Source organism: Chenopodium album, chromosome 10, assembly GCF_948465745.1.
Source record: "Chenopodium album chromosome 10, dcCheAlbu1.1, whole genome shotgun sequence".
NCBI lineage: Eukaryota > Viridiplantae > Streptophyta > Magnoliopsida > Caryophyllales > Amaranthaceae > Chenopodium > Chenopodium album.
In genome coordinates, this window is record NC_137843.1 from 28,602,238 (window position 1) to 28,619,713 (window position 17,476).

General features: G+C 35.7%; 1 protein-coding gene and 1 pseudogene across 2 annotated transcripts; both read right to left on the minus strand.

Annotated features, from left to right (window-relative positions):
- Positions 1–1,720: 1,720 nt before the first annotated feature.
- Positions 1,721–6,544, minus strand: LOC145562389 (serine hydroxymethyltransferase 7-like). The gene is made up of 4 exons (XM_081622648.1): positions 5,034–6,544; positions 3,846–4,248; positions 2,441–2,542; positions 1,721–2,344 (listed from the first exon to the last, which is right to left on the minus strand). The coding sequence occupies exons 1-4, from the start codon at positions 6,183–6,185 to the stop codon at positions 2,121–2,123; spliced, it is 1,881 nt and encodes a 626-aa protein (XP_081478774.1). The 5' UTR covers positions 6,186–6,544; the 3' UTR covers positions 1,721–2,120.
- Positions 6,545–10,918: 4,374 nt separating this feature from the next.
- On the minus strand, positions 10,919–16,813 carry LOC145563868 (putative 3-hydroxyisobutyrate dehydrogenase-like 2, mitochondrial pseudogene; annotated as a pseudogene). The gene is made up of 2 exons (XR_014094644.1): positions 15,832–16,813; positions 10,919–11,008 (listed from the first exon to the last, which is right to left on the minus strand). The product of XR_014094644.1 is annotated as a putative 3-hydroxyisobutyrate dehydrogenase-like 2, mitochondrial pseudogene (transcript).
- Positions 16,814–17,476: the final 663 nt, after the last annotated feature.

Genomic DNA, 17,476 nt, shown 5'->3' on the forward strand with positions numbered 1-17,476 from the left:
CATTGGGGGGCCAAGGCTCGGTAGGCCCTCCCCTGAATCCACCAATGCCATCAACAACATCGCCGTTAAAATCATTGTTATTAATTTTGCAATATCAATAACAAATAAATCAAGCTCAAAATTCATACCAATTATGTCATTTTTGAGCTCCACTCAACGACAATTATGGTCGCGCGTTCCAGTGAAATTAAAAGATTTCAACAATCGAAAATGAGTTTAATGAGCTTGTATTATGTGATGATAGTATAGTTTCCTCAAAAAAAAAAAAAGAAAAAAAAAAAGAAAAAAAAAAGAAATGAGATTCTAATATAAGTTTGTTCATTTTCATTTATGCATTTTTATTGCATGTGTTTTTGCTCATTTTAATTTAGTTTGCTCATTTTAATATTTGTTTGCTCATTTGTGAAGGATATGAGTAGAACAACATATAATAAATTGACCTTGTCAACTATCTAGTTCAAAAATAGGAAAAAAAAAATTATGTGCATAATATAAACTAGTATACGGTTGGTCTTTATGGTCCAACAATTGTTTACATCTTCAAATATAGTAAGTTTAAGGTTTCATATTAGTTTAAATGTTTTAATATTGTTGTTAATTTGATAAATGAGCAAACAAAATAAAGATATATTGTTTGCTCATTTAATAACTGAACAAAGAATTATTGCTCATTTATTAAATGAGCAAATATTATTTGCCTATTTACCAAATGAACAAAAATTATAAAGGTTGCTCATTTGATAAATGAGAAAAATAAACAAAATAAAATAAAATTAAAAAAATAAAATAAAATAAAATAAATAAATTTGATAAATGAACAAAGAATTGTTGCTCATTTGATGACTTTTGCTCATTTGATAAATGAACAAAAAATATTTACTTAAAATGAGCCAAAAAAAAAAAAATGTAAATTACATTTTTGTCAAATCTATGTGAGCAATTTCAAACAGTTGGATCATGAGGTATCCAATGGTTGAGATTTGTTCACATAAATAATAGGGTCCTCACATATAGACCTATTCTCAGTGGATCCCTCCCCTATATATATATTATACTCTCTCCGTCCCCGAAAGAACGATCTTTTTGGACTGATTTCACGGGTATTAAGAAAGTGAAAGAAATAGGAGTAAAAGTACATTAAAAAGTGAAATTCACATAGGGTTTGCAAAAAAGTAAAGAGAGAAAGTAATAATAGTATATGGAAAAGCAAAATTTACATAGGAAACCTAACTTTGCACAAATATTGTTGTAAATCGAAGAGTATATTAATGCAAATGGAATGATCATTTAGAGATCATATTTAAGTCATAAAAGTCATTTTTTCGGTGACGGAGGGAGTATATATGTATATATTTTCTCTCCCTCCCTCTACTCATCACATAAAACTCTATCTATTTCACTTTATCCATCTCCTCTTCTTAAACTCCTCGTCTTCCCACTTTATTGCAATATTAGGAAGATGGAAGAAGTAAATGTTTACACCATACCCACTTTCAGAAAATAAGATCAAAATTACTTTTTTGCCGTTTTTAGCACTTAAAATCCGCACAAATCAATTAAAAAACAATGTCTACATTCTTTCTGATTATACAAATTGTATAATAAAAAAAATTCGGGGCATTCAAACCTCAAATTACCAATTCCATTACTGTACCAAATACTAGTATATAGATAAGCTAATCTTGACTGTACATAAATAACATGGTCAAACACAATAAAGTATTCCAAAAAAAGAAGCAAAGCTCCTTGTTCATTCATAGACCTGCGACGTTAAGTACTATAACAAGTCCAACTTCAGAGAAGGCAGGAAATACTGCAAGTAGCCCGAAAAGGATGACGATCAAGAAGTGTAAGAAAAATCAGGGGTAACTTGTAGGACCATGACTGAACGAACATTTCATTAAGTGCCAGCCGAGAACAACAGCAACGTTGTCCAGAATCAGGAGCATGAGTAAACCATCGACTTTGTGAGTTTGGCATGAGAGAAGATGCCAGGAGAAAGATTGAGGTAATAAGGGTAAAAAAGAAGGGCAAACTATGCAAATGATGACTTGTAGTGATTCTAGAGATAAATCATGGCTGATGCAAATGACATCCTTCCACCATCCCTGCTGCTGCAACTATACATCAAATCCTGGCATTGCAAATTGCGAAGCAAAAGTTTCAACACGGGTTCGCAAGTCAATAACGTCTTTATTACTTTGCAAACCCTTTAAGAAGCATTTCTGTGCCTTCCCATGTTCTCTTCGCACTAAACATGTGATTTGAGCGGCTCGTATAAGAAAGTCAGCAATCACCTCAAAATCAGATTCCAAACAACCCCTTGTTGTCATTGCAGGTGTACCTGATGAAATAAACCCAGCAAACTGATTGTAAGGGTACATGTAATGATGAATATAGTAATTCTCATAATTATGCAACAGTGATAGAAAACACTTACCAATCCTCACACCACCAGGTGTTATGGTACCGTTGTCACCAAACAAAGCAACTTTGTTCAGAGTAATATGACACATTTCACATACCTTCTCGAAATTCTTACCTGGTAAAATGGAAAAAGTAAAAAGTGGTCATGGAAGATGTAAAGAGCAGCAAACAAGAAGATAACGTATGTGAACATTACAAGCTACTTGTCATAGCACGAGTAGATGTAGGTCAGAAAAACCAAACTAATTACCCACAAAAGTAAAGTTACATAATTACAATGGCAAGGACCTTTGAACTCGCTCAAAATACTTGCTAGCTATCACTGTGTTTGGATAAAATTTTCAAAGTGGTAACAGCAAAGTATACCCAGTGCATAATTCACTATTAAGCTAGATTTCACATTGAGTAACATTATAACCAAAGGGCAGCTTTCTCAGAATTTCTCCCCATCCTTGACCACTATATTGCAGTGGCAACTAACAAGTAGTCACCTAAATAACACACATCCCAGGGGGGAGTGGTATTAAACAACTATTTACTGAATTTCTCCCTTTACTTTCCTTATGAAGAATCTAATACTCAAGTACACATTTAGGGGTGTAAAAAATAAGGGGTTTAATAAGCCAAGCCATTAAGTATTTTATATTCGATACATTTTGGTTAGGGTGGTTAGTTTCCTTCAATAAGAGAGGCCTAAGGGAAGAGCCCAGACAACTAGATGTGAAACAAGGAAGAGAGGCAGGCGGAGAAGAGAACGAAGAACAGAGACAGGGATGCAAATTTATTGGACCATGAGAAAAGGAGGAGAGGAAAGAGCAGAAGTGAATAACTGTTAAACTTTGAAGGGAGCACATGTACTGAGAATTAATCCTAAAATTTCACTTTTGATTTCTGATTACTCCAATTTTGGGTGAACCACAAGTGGCTTGAATTCCGGCAATTCACCTTGCTTCCCATGCATCAGCATTCCCTTTTTCAATTTATTTCAATGTTGCTGAAAGGTTAGGAACCAGAAAATAAATTTAGCACCTCTTATCATAAGGTAGACGAGAAGAATCAAACTGTTTATGGTTGGTTAACTCACAGATGAAATTAAACACAATTGATGAATGTATTCACATAAATTCTGTCTGTCATCAAACTAATTCCCTGCTACTTAATGTTATTTATTTGTTTAACTACCAAGAAGCTTAATCTACTCCTTATTTCTCACACTTCCTATTTAAATTAATCCCTTTAAGTTTGCCCCATACTATAAATGAACATACAAGACCACCCCTTCAATCTCACATGGCCCCACCAATTTTGTCTCTCCTCCATCATCAAAAATCCAAAAAGTAACAAACACCATCGAGGAAAAACAGAGAGGGGAGGAGTACTAAACAGAGCTTAATAAGAAGAGGAAAAAAAATGTATACCTGTCAATCCAAGGGGCCTTAGATCCCACAGGAGCAAGTGATTGTCTGTGCCGCCAGTTATTAGCCGACATTTTCTTCGCAATAATGCTGATGCCAATGCCTGAGCATTTTTCCTAACTTGTTGCATGTACGCTTTATACTCAGGGGTAGCAACCTGTTTCAAAGCTATAGCAAGAGCAGCTATGTGGTTGTTGTGCGGGCCACCCTGTAAAACAGGGAAGACAGCAAAATTTATCTTATCCTCAAAATCATACTGCTCACTGTCTTCAGACGGATTCATCAAGCTTCTGTTCCTTTGTTTTTTGCCCTTCCTAAAAAATATTATACCTCCTCTAGGACCTCGCAAACTCTTATGAGTTGTGGAGGTAACAATATCACAATATTCAAAAGGACTGACACATTCCTGCAAACATTAAGAAAAACAAAAGTTTAATTTCAAGGACTCATAAAGAAGACAGTAATTAGAAGCAAAAACATTCAATCTACAGCCTTGATGCAAGCAAATTAGATAACATACACGATACAAGGCTAGCAAACAAACTTAAAATCAAACACATTCAACAACCTACACATGCTTATAAGTGATATAACAATCTAACACCATACAAAATCTGCCAGTTCCAGGGTCATAGAGGTCAAACAGTCCTTTCCCTATATAGCTGTATCATCTTTATCATAGCAAACAAATAATAAAGGTATTAAATTTAGTTTAAGCATGTCCATTCATGAGTGATTCCACTGTGAAAAAAGATGGATGCCTCTAAATGATGCTTCTGCATTCAGCCCCAGCAAATATAAAGAGATAAAACAAAACAGGAAAAAAATTAAGTCCCACTCCCCATAAAAGAAGTATATTCTACAAATTTATCAATTAACCATGAGCCGAAACACTGCAATTACTATAATTCTCAAACAAACATTCTACAGGTTTTATACAAAAGACTCATTCAACTCTAATTTCACAAGTAAAACTACACAACACTCAGTATGAAACAGCTGAGTATCATTAGGCGCCAAAAATCAGATAATACATGATACACAATCATCAGAATTGCAAACGTAATGTTACTAATTCCACCTATATTCATCAGATTATCCCAACTTGAAAGGCAAGATGATAAAATGTAAACAGATATTGTAACACAGGCATAAATCTATATAATTTAAACAAAAAGCAATCACCCCAACCTTAGCTGCAATAAGACCACTAATTTGAGCCATGTCACACATCAAAATAGCACCACACTTATCAGCAACCTGCCTCAACCTAGCATAATCCCACTCACGAGGATAAGAACTACCACCACAAATCAGTATCTTGGGACGAAAATCGAGCGCCCTTTCCTCGAGCTTATCATAATCAACATACCCAGTAAGGGGATTGACCTTGTAAGGCAAGCTTTCGAAGAAAATTGAGGCCCCAGAAACCTTCCTGCCATTGGGTGTATAACAACCATGACTAGTATTTCCCCCCGAAAGGGTGTCCAGTCCCATAATTCGATCCCCGGGCAACAAAATCCCGGTGTAAACTGCGAAATTCGCTGAAGTACACGAATATGGCTGCACATTAACACCCCAATTCTCTGAACTAAGATCGAAAGCCGCCAATGCTCGGTCACAACAGAGAAGTTCAATCTCATCAATGTACTGATTTCCACCATAATATCTCTGCCCAGGCATTCCTTCCGAATACTTATTTGTTAAAGAGCTTCCTAATGCCTCCATCACAGCTCTACAAACGAAATTCTCCGAAGCAATCAATTCGATTCCTTTGCATTGCCTCAACTTCTCTTTATCCATAATATCGAAAATCTCGGGATCAGCCGATCGCAACGGCTGGTTCCCCCATGCCCTGACTGCAACCTTGCGCGCCTCCATACTCGAATCGAAGAAAACCCGTTTTGCCGAAGCTGTAGACGACGAAGACACAGAATCCTCCCTATCACGGCGACGTTTCAAGCACATAGAGTGACCTAGAATGCGAAACTCCTCCACCTCTTCATCGTCTTCGCCACGATTTTCATCACCTCTCTCCTCAGTATCCTCCACATCTTTTTTAGGCTCTAAAACAGCGATTCTCTCTCTCTCCTCAGAAAACCCATTCTCGATCTTCCGGCAATTCTGCGGTGTTTGAGATTCCAGCAATTGCAGAGGAATCGATGAAATTGGAATCGACGACTCGCGCAACCTCGAATCAATCTGAAACGAAATGGAATCGTCGTTGATTGAAACTCGATTAGGGTTCGAATTATTGGAATTCGCAGTCGTCGTCGAAGCAGGAACAGACGAATGGGAGTGAAACCCAAGAGAGAGATTCGATTGAGAGTGAGACAAATCCATAATCAAGCACAATTTGTAAACAATACAACAATTCCCAGAAAAATCAATCAATCAATCAAATTAAACAGCCAAACCAAAATCAACAACTACAACAAGAACAAGAACAATAACAATAACAACAACAATTGATAAGATTTAGGGAAATGGAAGATGAATTGGAAAAAGGGATTGAAGAAAGAAATGATGAAATTCCCATGGAAAATTAAATTAAATTAAAATTAGCAGAATCGAAACCCTAAGAAAATGAGAATTGAGAGAAGAGTGAAGAAAGGGTTTGGTTTATAGAAAATGGAAAATGGGAAATGGGGATGAGAAGAGAGAGATTGAGTTCAGAGAACGGGGTAGATGCTGGTAAGACGTGAAGGGAGGATGTACCTGGACGTTTTTTCTTATTCCTTTCGTGTTTTTTGCTAATTTTTGGTAATGTATATGTAATATTTTGGTAATGTATTTTTTATTTTGATAATATTTTGTATTTTTGGTTTTCTTATTTATTACTCGTATTAGTTGACATCATTGTTAGACTAGGGACGTGTAACATTTTTTTAGGTAGTATATTTTTTGACATGAGCTTTATACGACTAGCAACTTTATGGTATAGTAGGTCACACTGTGTGACAGGGGTTACCTAAGTTATTTTATCAGGGGTTACTCGAGTTATTCAGTCAGCGGTTACACGATTTATTCGATCGGGGGTTACTTGAGGGGTTTGGACAGGGGTTTCTCGAGGGGTTCACTCGGTCAAGGGTTACTTGAGGAGTTGCTCGATCAGAGATTACTCGAATAAGTTACTTGGTCAGGGTTACTCGAGTTACTCAGTTAGGGGTTACTCGAGGGGAATAATTCAATAAAAATCTAAAAAAAAATTGATCACATAAGTTGTTTAAATATATATATTTGAAATCGCATATGATAGTAATCTTATATGGTAAAGGAATAAATTTTTGTTTGTAACCCCAATTACGAGAGGAGCAAACCTTATTCATAGGCTACAACCACCATACATGCTTATGTTTGTGATGTAAGATAATTTTTTACTACATCTGTTTAAGTTAAAAAAAAATATTTTTTTCCCCCTTGTTCCCATGTGACTCCGCCAATGATAGTAGTAGTAATAGTAAAGTTACAACATATTAAGGGGGAACGAGAGGGGGAGAGGAGGTGGGTAAGCTAGGAGATGGATCATGGAAAGGACAAGATGGCTTGATATCATTAGATGCGGTGGAAAATCTATGTATGATGACAAGGTGCATGTAGGTTGGGGAGGAGGGAGAGTGAAGTGGCGGGCGAGGAGATGGGAAAGATGTATGTAACACCCTAATAATTGCTTTAGTTTTGACACCAAATCTAATATGTGGCTAGTCAAATTCTGTGACAAGTGAATACATAAGATTTGATATAATATAATAACCCAAACGTAAAAAGCAACTCAACTTTCAATAAAGTCTACGGATTTCTGAGGGCGTAATTTTGTAAGATTCATTCAACTTCAAGATTAGATATTAAAAAATAAAAAATAAAAAATAAAATTAACCCCCCCACCTTATATTTTTACTCTTTTAATCCACCAGAGACATTAGGGTTCATTCAACTTAACTATCGTCGTGATTGAAAACGAGCAGATATTTTTTCACTCTCTCTATTATTGTTTATTATTGTTTTTCCAATCCAATTGTTGTATGCTTTTCATTTTTTTCCTCAACCCTGAATTGTTGGTCCCCCCCCCCCCCCCTCTATCCTCCATTGTTGGTGTTCCTTTTTTTCTCTCTGTTCAATACCTATAAGTCTATAGCTACACAAAATCAATTATAATGAAGAACAGACTAGGAATCGCAAGACAATTATCATGCAGGGGGCGGGGATTAAAATGTGATGAGAGCAAGGCCATCGTTGTCAAACTTTTTGCTGTTTTTTAAACCTTCAACTATGGATCTTTTACAAGTTTGGAGAGAAAAAAAAAAGTATATGAGGTCCTTACTCTATATTAAATGTTTTAATTAGAAGGGTTATTACGAATCTTGTGATCATAAACTTTTGGGAAATTCTCAACGGTGACCCCCAATTTCTGCTACGCACCAATGGTGGCCCTCTTGAAAATTTATTATACAAAATGATTTTAGTTAAAAATTTCATCTCATTCATAACCTTATTTCATTAAATAGTTAATTAAAAATAACTATGGTTAAATTTATATTTAAAAAAAAATAAAAAATAAAAAATAAAATAATTCACCCAACCACCAAAAACCAGCCACCCCCACCTGCCAGCCATCATCTCCTTTTCCGGTGAGACTACACCAACCACTCCCAGACCGCCGAACCCAAATCACGACCACCTCAGATCGCCGAACTTAGAACCTCGACCACCTCGATCACTCCCAGACTGCCGAACCCAAACAACAACCACCCTTGATCGCTGAACTTAGAACCCCGACCACTCCCAGATCGCCGAACTTAGAACCCCGACCACCCCAAGACCGCCGAAGCCAAACATCGACCACCCTAGACCACCAAATTACTTAGAACCGACCACCAATCTTCCTGATCTCTCTTTCCATTCCGCCCTCTCCTCCACCCTCTATTTCTTTATCTTCCGCCTTCTCCGGTCCCCGCCCAAAATCGAAACCTCATGACAAAGAGGCGAGAATCATAGTTCAGAGGAGACAGAGTTGTGAGGTTAGGGTAGGTTCAAGTGAGAATCGAAGGTCATAGTCGAAGGTCTAGGCGCAGGAAAAGGTGGAGACAATGGTTCGGCAGTTTGGGTGGGAGGTCAGCGTTTCAGATGAGGGGGTTCGATGGCTCCAGTGAGGGTGGAGACGGTGCTGGCTACATCTGGTGGTGATAAGGGTGGAGGTGATGGCTGGGTTAGTGGTTTTTCTTTTTAGTTTTTTTTTTTTCAAAGCTAATCATAGTTATTTTATTTTTTTTAACTAAATAACACTAATTAATGTCATAACTCATAAGTGAGATAAATTTCTTATTTAGGGTCATTTTGTATAATAAAACAAAAAGGGGTGCTCAATTCGTGATCGGAAATCATGGCTCGTGCTCGTGCTCGACTCATTACTCACTAAGCTCGTTAACCCACTGCTCGACTCATGCTCGACTCGGCTCGTAACTCATGTAGTTCAGTTCGCTGCTCAACTTGTGTAAAATTATTCTTCTTTTTCTTTTTTTGTAACTTAATACAAGACAAGTAACAATTAACCAAACAAAAAGAAAATGGCAGAAACCTTCAACTAAACTAAGAGTATTACTTTGTAGTTTGTATTTACCTCAAAAAACGGATGAAGAACTGTAGATCTATAAGAAAGAAAAGTTAATTAAACCAAAAACACCCAGGTAAAAAAATTACCCAACTTTTTTTTGAATAAATGAACAAAATATTAGTTTAGTTGAAGGTTCCTACATATCTATAAGAAAGAAAAGTTAATTAAACCAAGAATGATTTGAGAAGTAAAAGGAGAAAGAGTAAAGAGAAGTGGAGGAGCCCGTGGTGGCTGGAGACGTGAAACCTAGGGTTTATTTTTGTTAATAGTTGAAAACGAGAGTAAGTGAGTAGTTTGCAATGGGCTTTCCTCAAAAAAATAGTAATGAGCTAATTGATGGTCTTGTAGAACGTACAATTAACAGTAAGTGGCTTTAGTGATTCATTCTTTATTTTTTTATAATATGCAACAATTTTTTTTTTTTTTTACATTTCCTATTTTTATTATAATTTCTTATAATATATATATATATATATATATATATATATATATATATATATATATATATATATATATATATATATATATATATATATATATTAATAAAAAAAATATTATCGAGCTGCTCGCGAGCTTATCAAGTCGAGTTTTACCATGCTCGACTCGTGCTCGTTAAGGTTTCGAGTTGAGCCGAGTTCAAGTCGAGACAACTCGAGTCGAGTTTTGATCGAGCATTGACCGAGTCGATCTCGAGTTGCTCGCGAACTGCTCAACTCGATTAGCACCCCTAGTAGAATCAATCGAATACAGCCAATAAGCATCACATTTGATCACTACTACCACATGCAACTTAGGTGATCTCTTTCCTTAGCAAAATAGGATCTTTACATTTGTTCTTTAAAAAAAAAATATATATATACGTATTCCTTCACAGGGTAATATAGTTTTTGCAAAGAACATGTTATAGAGGTTACAATTAGCAGTCTTTCTGTCCGTTTACACAGCGTAACCAACTTCAGCAGCTAATTCTGCTGCAGGTCTAGAATAACCCATCAGATCAAAAATAAACCTGCTTTGAGAATTGTAGAGGCAACAAAATAGGTGCCAAATATCTTATTCTTCCTTACAAAAGCAATACATAGAATAACAGGTTATTCTCCATATAAATGTCTATCAATATATGGAAGTTTGTTCAAAAAACAATATATATATATATATATATATATATATATATATATGTATGCGCTACCACAAACAGGTACATACCTTATTTGTGCAATAACATTGATTTTCAACGGAACCTCACTGCATCCCAAATAGCTTCCTCACCTTCCAAGGAATAGTACTTGTAATGTAATGGGACATTTTAAGTTATCTCCTAATGCCCAAAGGAGCTTAGTAATAGCTGCCTTATTTCAAAGCACCGGATCCTTGGTATTCCAGCCTCAGCGCTCTTGGTATACACAATTTTCCCGAGCAAGCAAAGCTCTCTTACACGAAATGTCACCTGTGCATTTGCCCAAAGAACTGAGAAGTTATTGTTAATATAGGGCTAATGTTTTTGTAGTTGACAGCTATGATAGGTTCACTAGGCAGCTTATTGGTAAGTAAAAGCCTGTTTCCCAAAAGTGAGTATGAATTTTTGAGTTTGGGCAGCTTATTAGCAAGTAGTAACATGTTCTCCAAAGAATATATGAGTATGCAGATCTGGCAACTTCTAATATATGTAAACACAAGGAATTTCAAAGCATTAGCTGGAAAGAAGTTATAAAATTTAGTTTCTTTATAATTGGCTTCCTTTGAATTGCTTGTTAAACCTTATAGATTATATAAGCTAGCACCCATTTAATATATGCATCAAAGGACATAAATATTTGTAAGTTCGACATTGAAGTATTACCTGATACCGGAGATTAGACTGGAAAGGCCATTAGATCATTTCGTAGCATGTTCAGAACATACTATTATAGGCAGCGCATTACGCAGTTTATCATGTGTGAAAAAAGATATCTTGATTCTACACCATGTGGCTCAAACAGCTAAAACCCATACACATCAACATGGATGCGATTCTAAAATGCATTTCATGCACCACAGGCATGCCTCTACATAATATACCACCCCTTCTCGTTTAGAGAAACAGAAAAGAATTATATGGCTAATCAAGTAGTAAGTTTTTGTTTACTAAAGATATGGCTGCTATAAGAATTTTCTAATATTTTGTATATTAACACCATCTTAAAGACAAAATCGATATCCAGCTTCGACTGAGAAACTGTAAACAGCAACTGGCAATAATCTTAAGTAGCAGCAACTATCAGTAGAATATTAGATTCAATTACTTAGTTTTTAACTGTTCACACATTACTCAATATTCAACTATCAAGAAGCATGCAATTTTCTTTAATCTCAAAGTTTCCTATCTTTTGGGAGAAGGTGTCCCTTAAGCAAACCCAAAACATCAAAATTAGAAAGCTGTTACAAGCATTAAAGGCCTGGTTTTAGAGGCATGAATAACAAACTCATAGTTTTTCAAATCATCATCATTTCTGCAAAATGACTCAAAGGAACCTATTTTTTTTATCAATTCAAAACATGGGGAGTACAACTAGCCAAAAGTTTGATTAGAAATTTTTTAATGAAGTGCGTGTTTTGGGTAGGTAAGAGCATATACTCCCCCCGTTCTTTTTCGTTTTGTTCACTTGCATTTTGTGGAGTCTCCAACGTAAATGTTTGACCAACTATATATTTAATTATTTACTAGGAAAAATTGTAAGAAACCACCTTTTATAACACTCTTTTTGTAAAAAATCACCTTATAAAAAATTTCTTGTAAAAACACATCTAAAACCTAATTTTTTTTGCAAGATAACACCTTAGGCCGGTTTCAGGGCATTGACCCTGTTTTCCGACATTGACCCTCACGTGAGGGTCACGTGCTCCACCCCTCCTCCCACAAAACCACCAAAATTAGAGCATAGCCAACCCTAACCGCCGATACCACCACCTAGCCACCACTAGAACACCTCTCTGCCGCCAACATCACCACCCATCAACCTAGCTGCCATCCCACCCACCCAATTCACTATAAACCCGGCCGCAAAAATCCTTACCTACCTCCACAACCACCTACGTCCCACCCAAACCCACCCAAATTCACTCGGAATAGTGTACCGTCTTTCCCCAAAAACCAATAGAGAAGAGGGTAGGTAGTAGTTTCCCCCCTTTTCCCCTCAATTGGAAACCCTAAATCTAAGAGAATTTTTTTTTCCCCAGTGGCTTTAGAGTGATTTGGGAGGCGGTGATGGTAGCTATGATGATGGGTGGTGGTGTCGGCGGTTGAGCGGTGGTTCTAGTGGTGGCTAGGTGGTGGTGTTGACTGTTGGGGTTGATTAGGGCGGTGGTTTTGGTGGTTTTGAGGAGGGAGGGGTGGAGCACGTGACCCTCACGTGAGGGTCAACGCCGGAAAACAGGATCAATGCCCTGAAACCAGCCCAAGGTGTTATCTTGCAAAAAAAATCTGGTTTTAGGTGTGTTTTTACAAGAAATTTTTTATAAGATGTTTTTTTACAAAAAAAGTGTTATAAAAGGTGGTTTCTCACAATTTTTCCTAAAAAGAAAATTGATACTTGAATACTACACATTTGCATCATAGTTTAAAAATACTTCATTCTCTTACTAAGTGTAACACCTCAAATCAAACGTTCCCATATTTGATATAAGTAAGGAATAAGTAGCAAAGTTACCATTATAGTTTAACTAACTCTCTCGTTTTGTTCTATTTCCATTCTTTTCATGCAGGGTATATTGTCTTTTCTTACATAATTCCTCTCCACCTCCTCATACTACCTCCTCCCTAGGTATAGGATTGGTGGGAAGGTTTTATCCCTATCCCAACCCCTCTTCTAGTATCAACCCCTTGAACAAAAGTTAGAGTTAATCTATCACTTAACCCTTATCCTTGATTCTTCCTCCTTAGGAGTACAAAACAATCACCCTCAATAGGTATCATAAAAAAACCTAAATTATCCAAATCTAAGTTTCAAAAACGTATTTTGAGGAAGATAGAATCATAGAATATAGGGTGCTGATATTGCCAAGGCAAAAAAATTCGCTTCAAATTTAGAAGTAAAGCTCTGTTAATGGTGTCGTTTCCCCAAAAAAAGTACTAGTGATTCTAAGAGGATTTCATTGATAACTCTTGGTGAATAATTAAAGGTAGATTTTAATGAGAATAATCAATTAGTGGAGTTGAAATGATTTTAATTGAAATATTTTGCTACTAAATGACTTGGTTGGAAGTAGTTAGGAAGAATATAAAGTATATGGATTTGTATGAGGATGAGGCATTGGATCGTAAAGGGATGAGGAGGAAAATATTTGTTGATAACTACACGGAATAATCACTTTTGGTCCATAATGAAGCTGATCCCCACTTATGGGATTAAGGCTTTGATTGATTGATTGATTTAACTACTATAATTATAGGTAATAAAATATTACAACGGATTATTGGCTATAAAGATTATCAAAAGATTAGAAAATATTTCGTTGAATAAATAAGTTTGACATATATAAATTCTCATAGATAATGGGTGGCGGGTAGATAATTGCGGCTTTTTTGCCATGGCAATATCATATATATATATATATATATATAAATATAAATATATTAAAACAAAAATGTATTTTTGAGAAACTAGAGAGTATATTTCTTATATAAAGTATAGTTTTTTTTTTTTTTTTTTTTTTTTTTTCTGAATTTTCTTTTATTACTAATTCATAATAGTTTTTCTGCTCTCTCCAATACTAAATGTTCTTCTTATTTGGAATCTAGACACTATTCACAACTTAAGAGAATCTCCCAAATTCTTTTGAATATATAGGAAAAACCATGGTCAATTGGGGTCTTATTTGATTCGCCATGATGAGTATAGAGTACTTATAAAATAAGAAATTTGTATAATTTTTACTAACATATAACTAGGATAATAACAATTTAAAAATATGCATTGGAAATATGCAATCATATAAAAGGGAAATGTGAAGAATTTAAAGGATCGAAGAGAGAATAACAAAGTGAGTTTCCTAATTATATAGTCTTATAGTTGATATTTTGAGCTACCCTTGAATTTAATGTAAATACTATGTGTAAAGTACGAAAGTAACAAAAACTCTCTTTCTTATTATGAGATCCTATATACTACCTCCGATTTTTTTTAGTTGCAATTTTGGGGTATTATTTGAGAGATATAAAATATTCCAAAGTTGCAACTAAAAAAAATCGGAGGTAGTAGAATTGCTTAACGTAGTTTATACCAATAAGAATCTAGTATTAAAAATTTATGTACATTTTATAAGATTTTGTTTGAAGCTAATTATTCATTAAAACTTCAGCCTTAATTTTAATGTTGTGACTTGTGATTGGTTCCCTTAAAGTAGTTGATGATCACCATAAAACATGCATCCCCGCATTATGCAAATGAGCCAATTCCCAAAACCATTTTATTAGTATTATACTTCATCATCCTACATTATGATAACTTGTACATATACTTTGAATTCCAATATCATCTGTGACAGTCTAAAGATGTTCACTAACCGTCAAAAAGCATAAGAGTTTTTTTTGTCATTAGTCCCTTGATTATCAATCATCAAATGTGATCCTTACACCTCTGTACTCGTGATTCCATGATACCCACACTATCGTTCATTTAATCATCATATGTTCTCCGCCATCATTATAATCATTTGCTAGTCCAAATTTCACGCATCATCAGTGCTTGATTCTATAGAGTTTCTTTATCCAATTTAATGCAAACATCCTTCAGTATGGGTCTTTGGGCAGTCCGTGTGAAACCCCTTCTACTCTTATGAGAATGTTGGGGAATAATAGGTCTCCCATAGAGTTGTATGGTTAACTATATTGTAGTCGTACATGTTTATCATAGCTTTTGAAAGTTAGATTCCATTGGCTACGCAAGAATTACTAGCTGGAGAAAGGATCAGAAAATACTAAAACAAACAGGCATCAACCTCCCAAACACTTGCAGACTTACACTTGCAGCCTAATGTCTGATTAGACGGTCATCCAAGTGAATGAAGGTTAACTCTAAGCTGACAAGCTAGCAATTAAAGTTTCAAGAACAAAGAGAGGGACTAGATAATTATGAGCTATATATAACACAAATTTTATAAAAAGAGGGAAAATCAAACTATCTAAAGGTGCCTTAACAAACAAAATCAAACCATTATAAGTGTAGGTAATGAGTTTGCAAAATACACTTTTCTAATGAACACTAAAAATTAGCATACAAAAGATAACGTACACAATGTCCAATTTGCAAAACCACAAGATAGCATTTACAGTATAAACCAAAATAATAAGCTTAAGAGAAAGTTCCCAAAAGGGAGCTAAAATAGAGAATAAAGCATTACCTCAAATGCCATTGATCCTCTCTATAACACTAATAAGACCTTGAATGCCAACCTTTCCATCACCATTAGCAACCATCCCAACAAAGAGTTGCTTACTCAATGATGCACCTGGTATAACAACCACCTCATCCTCATCACCACCCTTCCCCTTCCGCCCCTTGGCGAAATCAAGTCCCATACCAATATCCTTCACAATGTACTCACTAATCCCACCAGGCTCATAATCCCTATCAATCATCCTTTGTCCAAATAACTCCATCACCATAGAATCAGCAGCCCCGCCTCGAACCGCTTCCATCCAATCCCTCCTATCCAACCCTACTTTCCCTGCAAAAACTAACCTTTCACTCAACCCAACCAAATTTGCACCAACCATAATCTGATTAGCTATCTTACAACTCTGCCCACTTCCAGGACCACCCATAAAACTCACTTTACTACCCATAATCTCCAACAGCGGCAAAACCCAACTAACAACATCTCTCTCTCCTCCAGCAAAAATAGCCAAATTACCATTTCTAGCACCCACATCACCCCCAGAAACTGGAGCATCAATTGCCAACAACCCTTCTCACAAGCAGCAGCATTTATCTCCTTAGCTAAATCAGGATGACTACTAGTATGATCAATTACAACACCATTAGAGCTCAAACCTGATAAAACCCCGGTTTCTTTGGTTAAGACAATTTGTCGAACATCTTGTGGGTGCCCCAGCATCGTAAAGACGATGTCCGAGGATTTGGCAACGTCGGCTGGAGAAGCAGCGAGGTGCGCACCAAGAGCGAGAAGTGGGTCGGCTTTTGATGGGGTGCGAGCGTAGATGGTTAGAGAATAGCCGGCTGAGAGTAGGCGAGATGCCATGGCAGAACCCATAATGCCGATACCAATCCAGCCGATTTTGGTGGTGGATGGTGTGATTGGAGGGAGATTGAGAGCAGCCATTTTTAGGGGTGGTTTGTTTGATTGTTAGTTCAGTGGCAACATTTGGTCATGGATGCTCTCGAATTGGTTGATGATGATAGAGACTCAAGTCAACAAGTCTATTAAATACTGCCCTTCGTTTCACTATGATAACACATATGGAAGCAATCACATAAAATAAAAAAAGAAAAATATTTAAAATCTAATATTAAAGTCAAAAATAATTCATAAGTAGTTTTAGCCTTATTTAAATTTTTTTGGTCTTTTTAGGAAACCGTCAAACATAATTGCATAATTCAAGGGAATAATTTCTTTACTTATAGTCACTAGTGTTTTTCCCACGTGTGCGATGCAAGCGCACCATTTTGTTAATCCATATTAGGATGCTAATAGTAAAGCATTAAATAAATATATTTGGATTAGCGATTAATATTTTGTGCTTGAATTCGTGAGATAAGCATGTAATATATAGTTATTTTATATTGAAATATGTTTCAAATTGTTTTCTATTGTATGCATAGTCTTAATTACATATTATTATGTATCCAATTAAGTCAACAATTTAGATAGCTATCAACTAAATGCATGGTTTTCATTATGTATAATTGACTTAGTTGTATTATGGAAGTTCGTATTATTGTAATAAATTTAAGTATTGCATATTATATATGTCCCGACTTTACTTTCTTATCATGATCTTTCTCATTGAATATAGAGAAAGAAT

What these genes read in the sequence shown, in the direction of transcription:
- LOC145562389 (XM_081622648.1), bottom strand. Translation starts at nt 6,185, where the DNA reads ATGGATTTGTCTCACTCTCAATCGAATCTCTCTCTTGGGTTTCACTCC. An exon ending in GTGGTCTTATTGCAGCTAAG is followed by an intron (nt 4,249 to 5,033) that starts GTTGGGGTGATT and finishes TAATGTTTGCAG; the next exon opens with GAATGTGTCAGTCCTTTTGA. An exon ending in AAGGCCCCTTGGATTGACAG is followed by an intron (nt 2,543 to 3,845) that starts GTATACATTTTT and finishes CCATTTTACCAG; the next exon opens with GTAAGAATTTCGAGAAGGTA.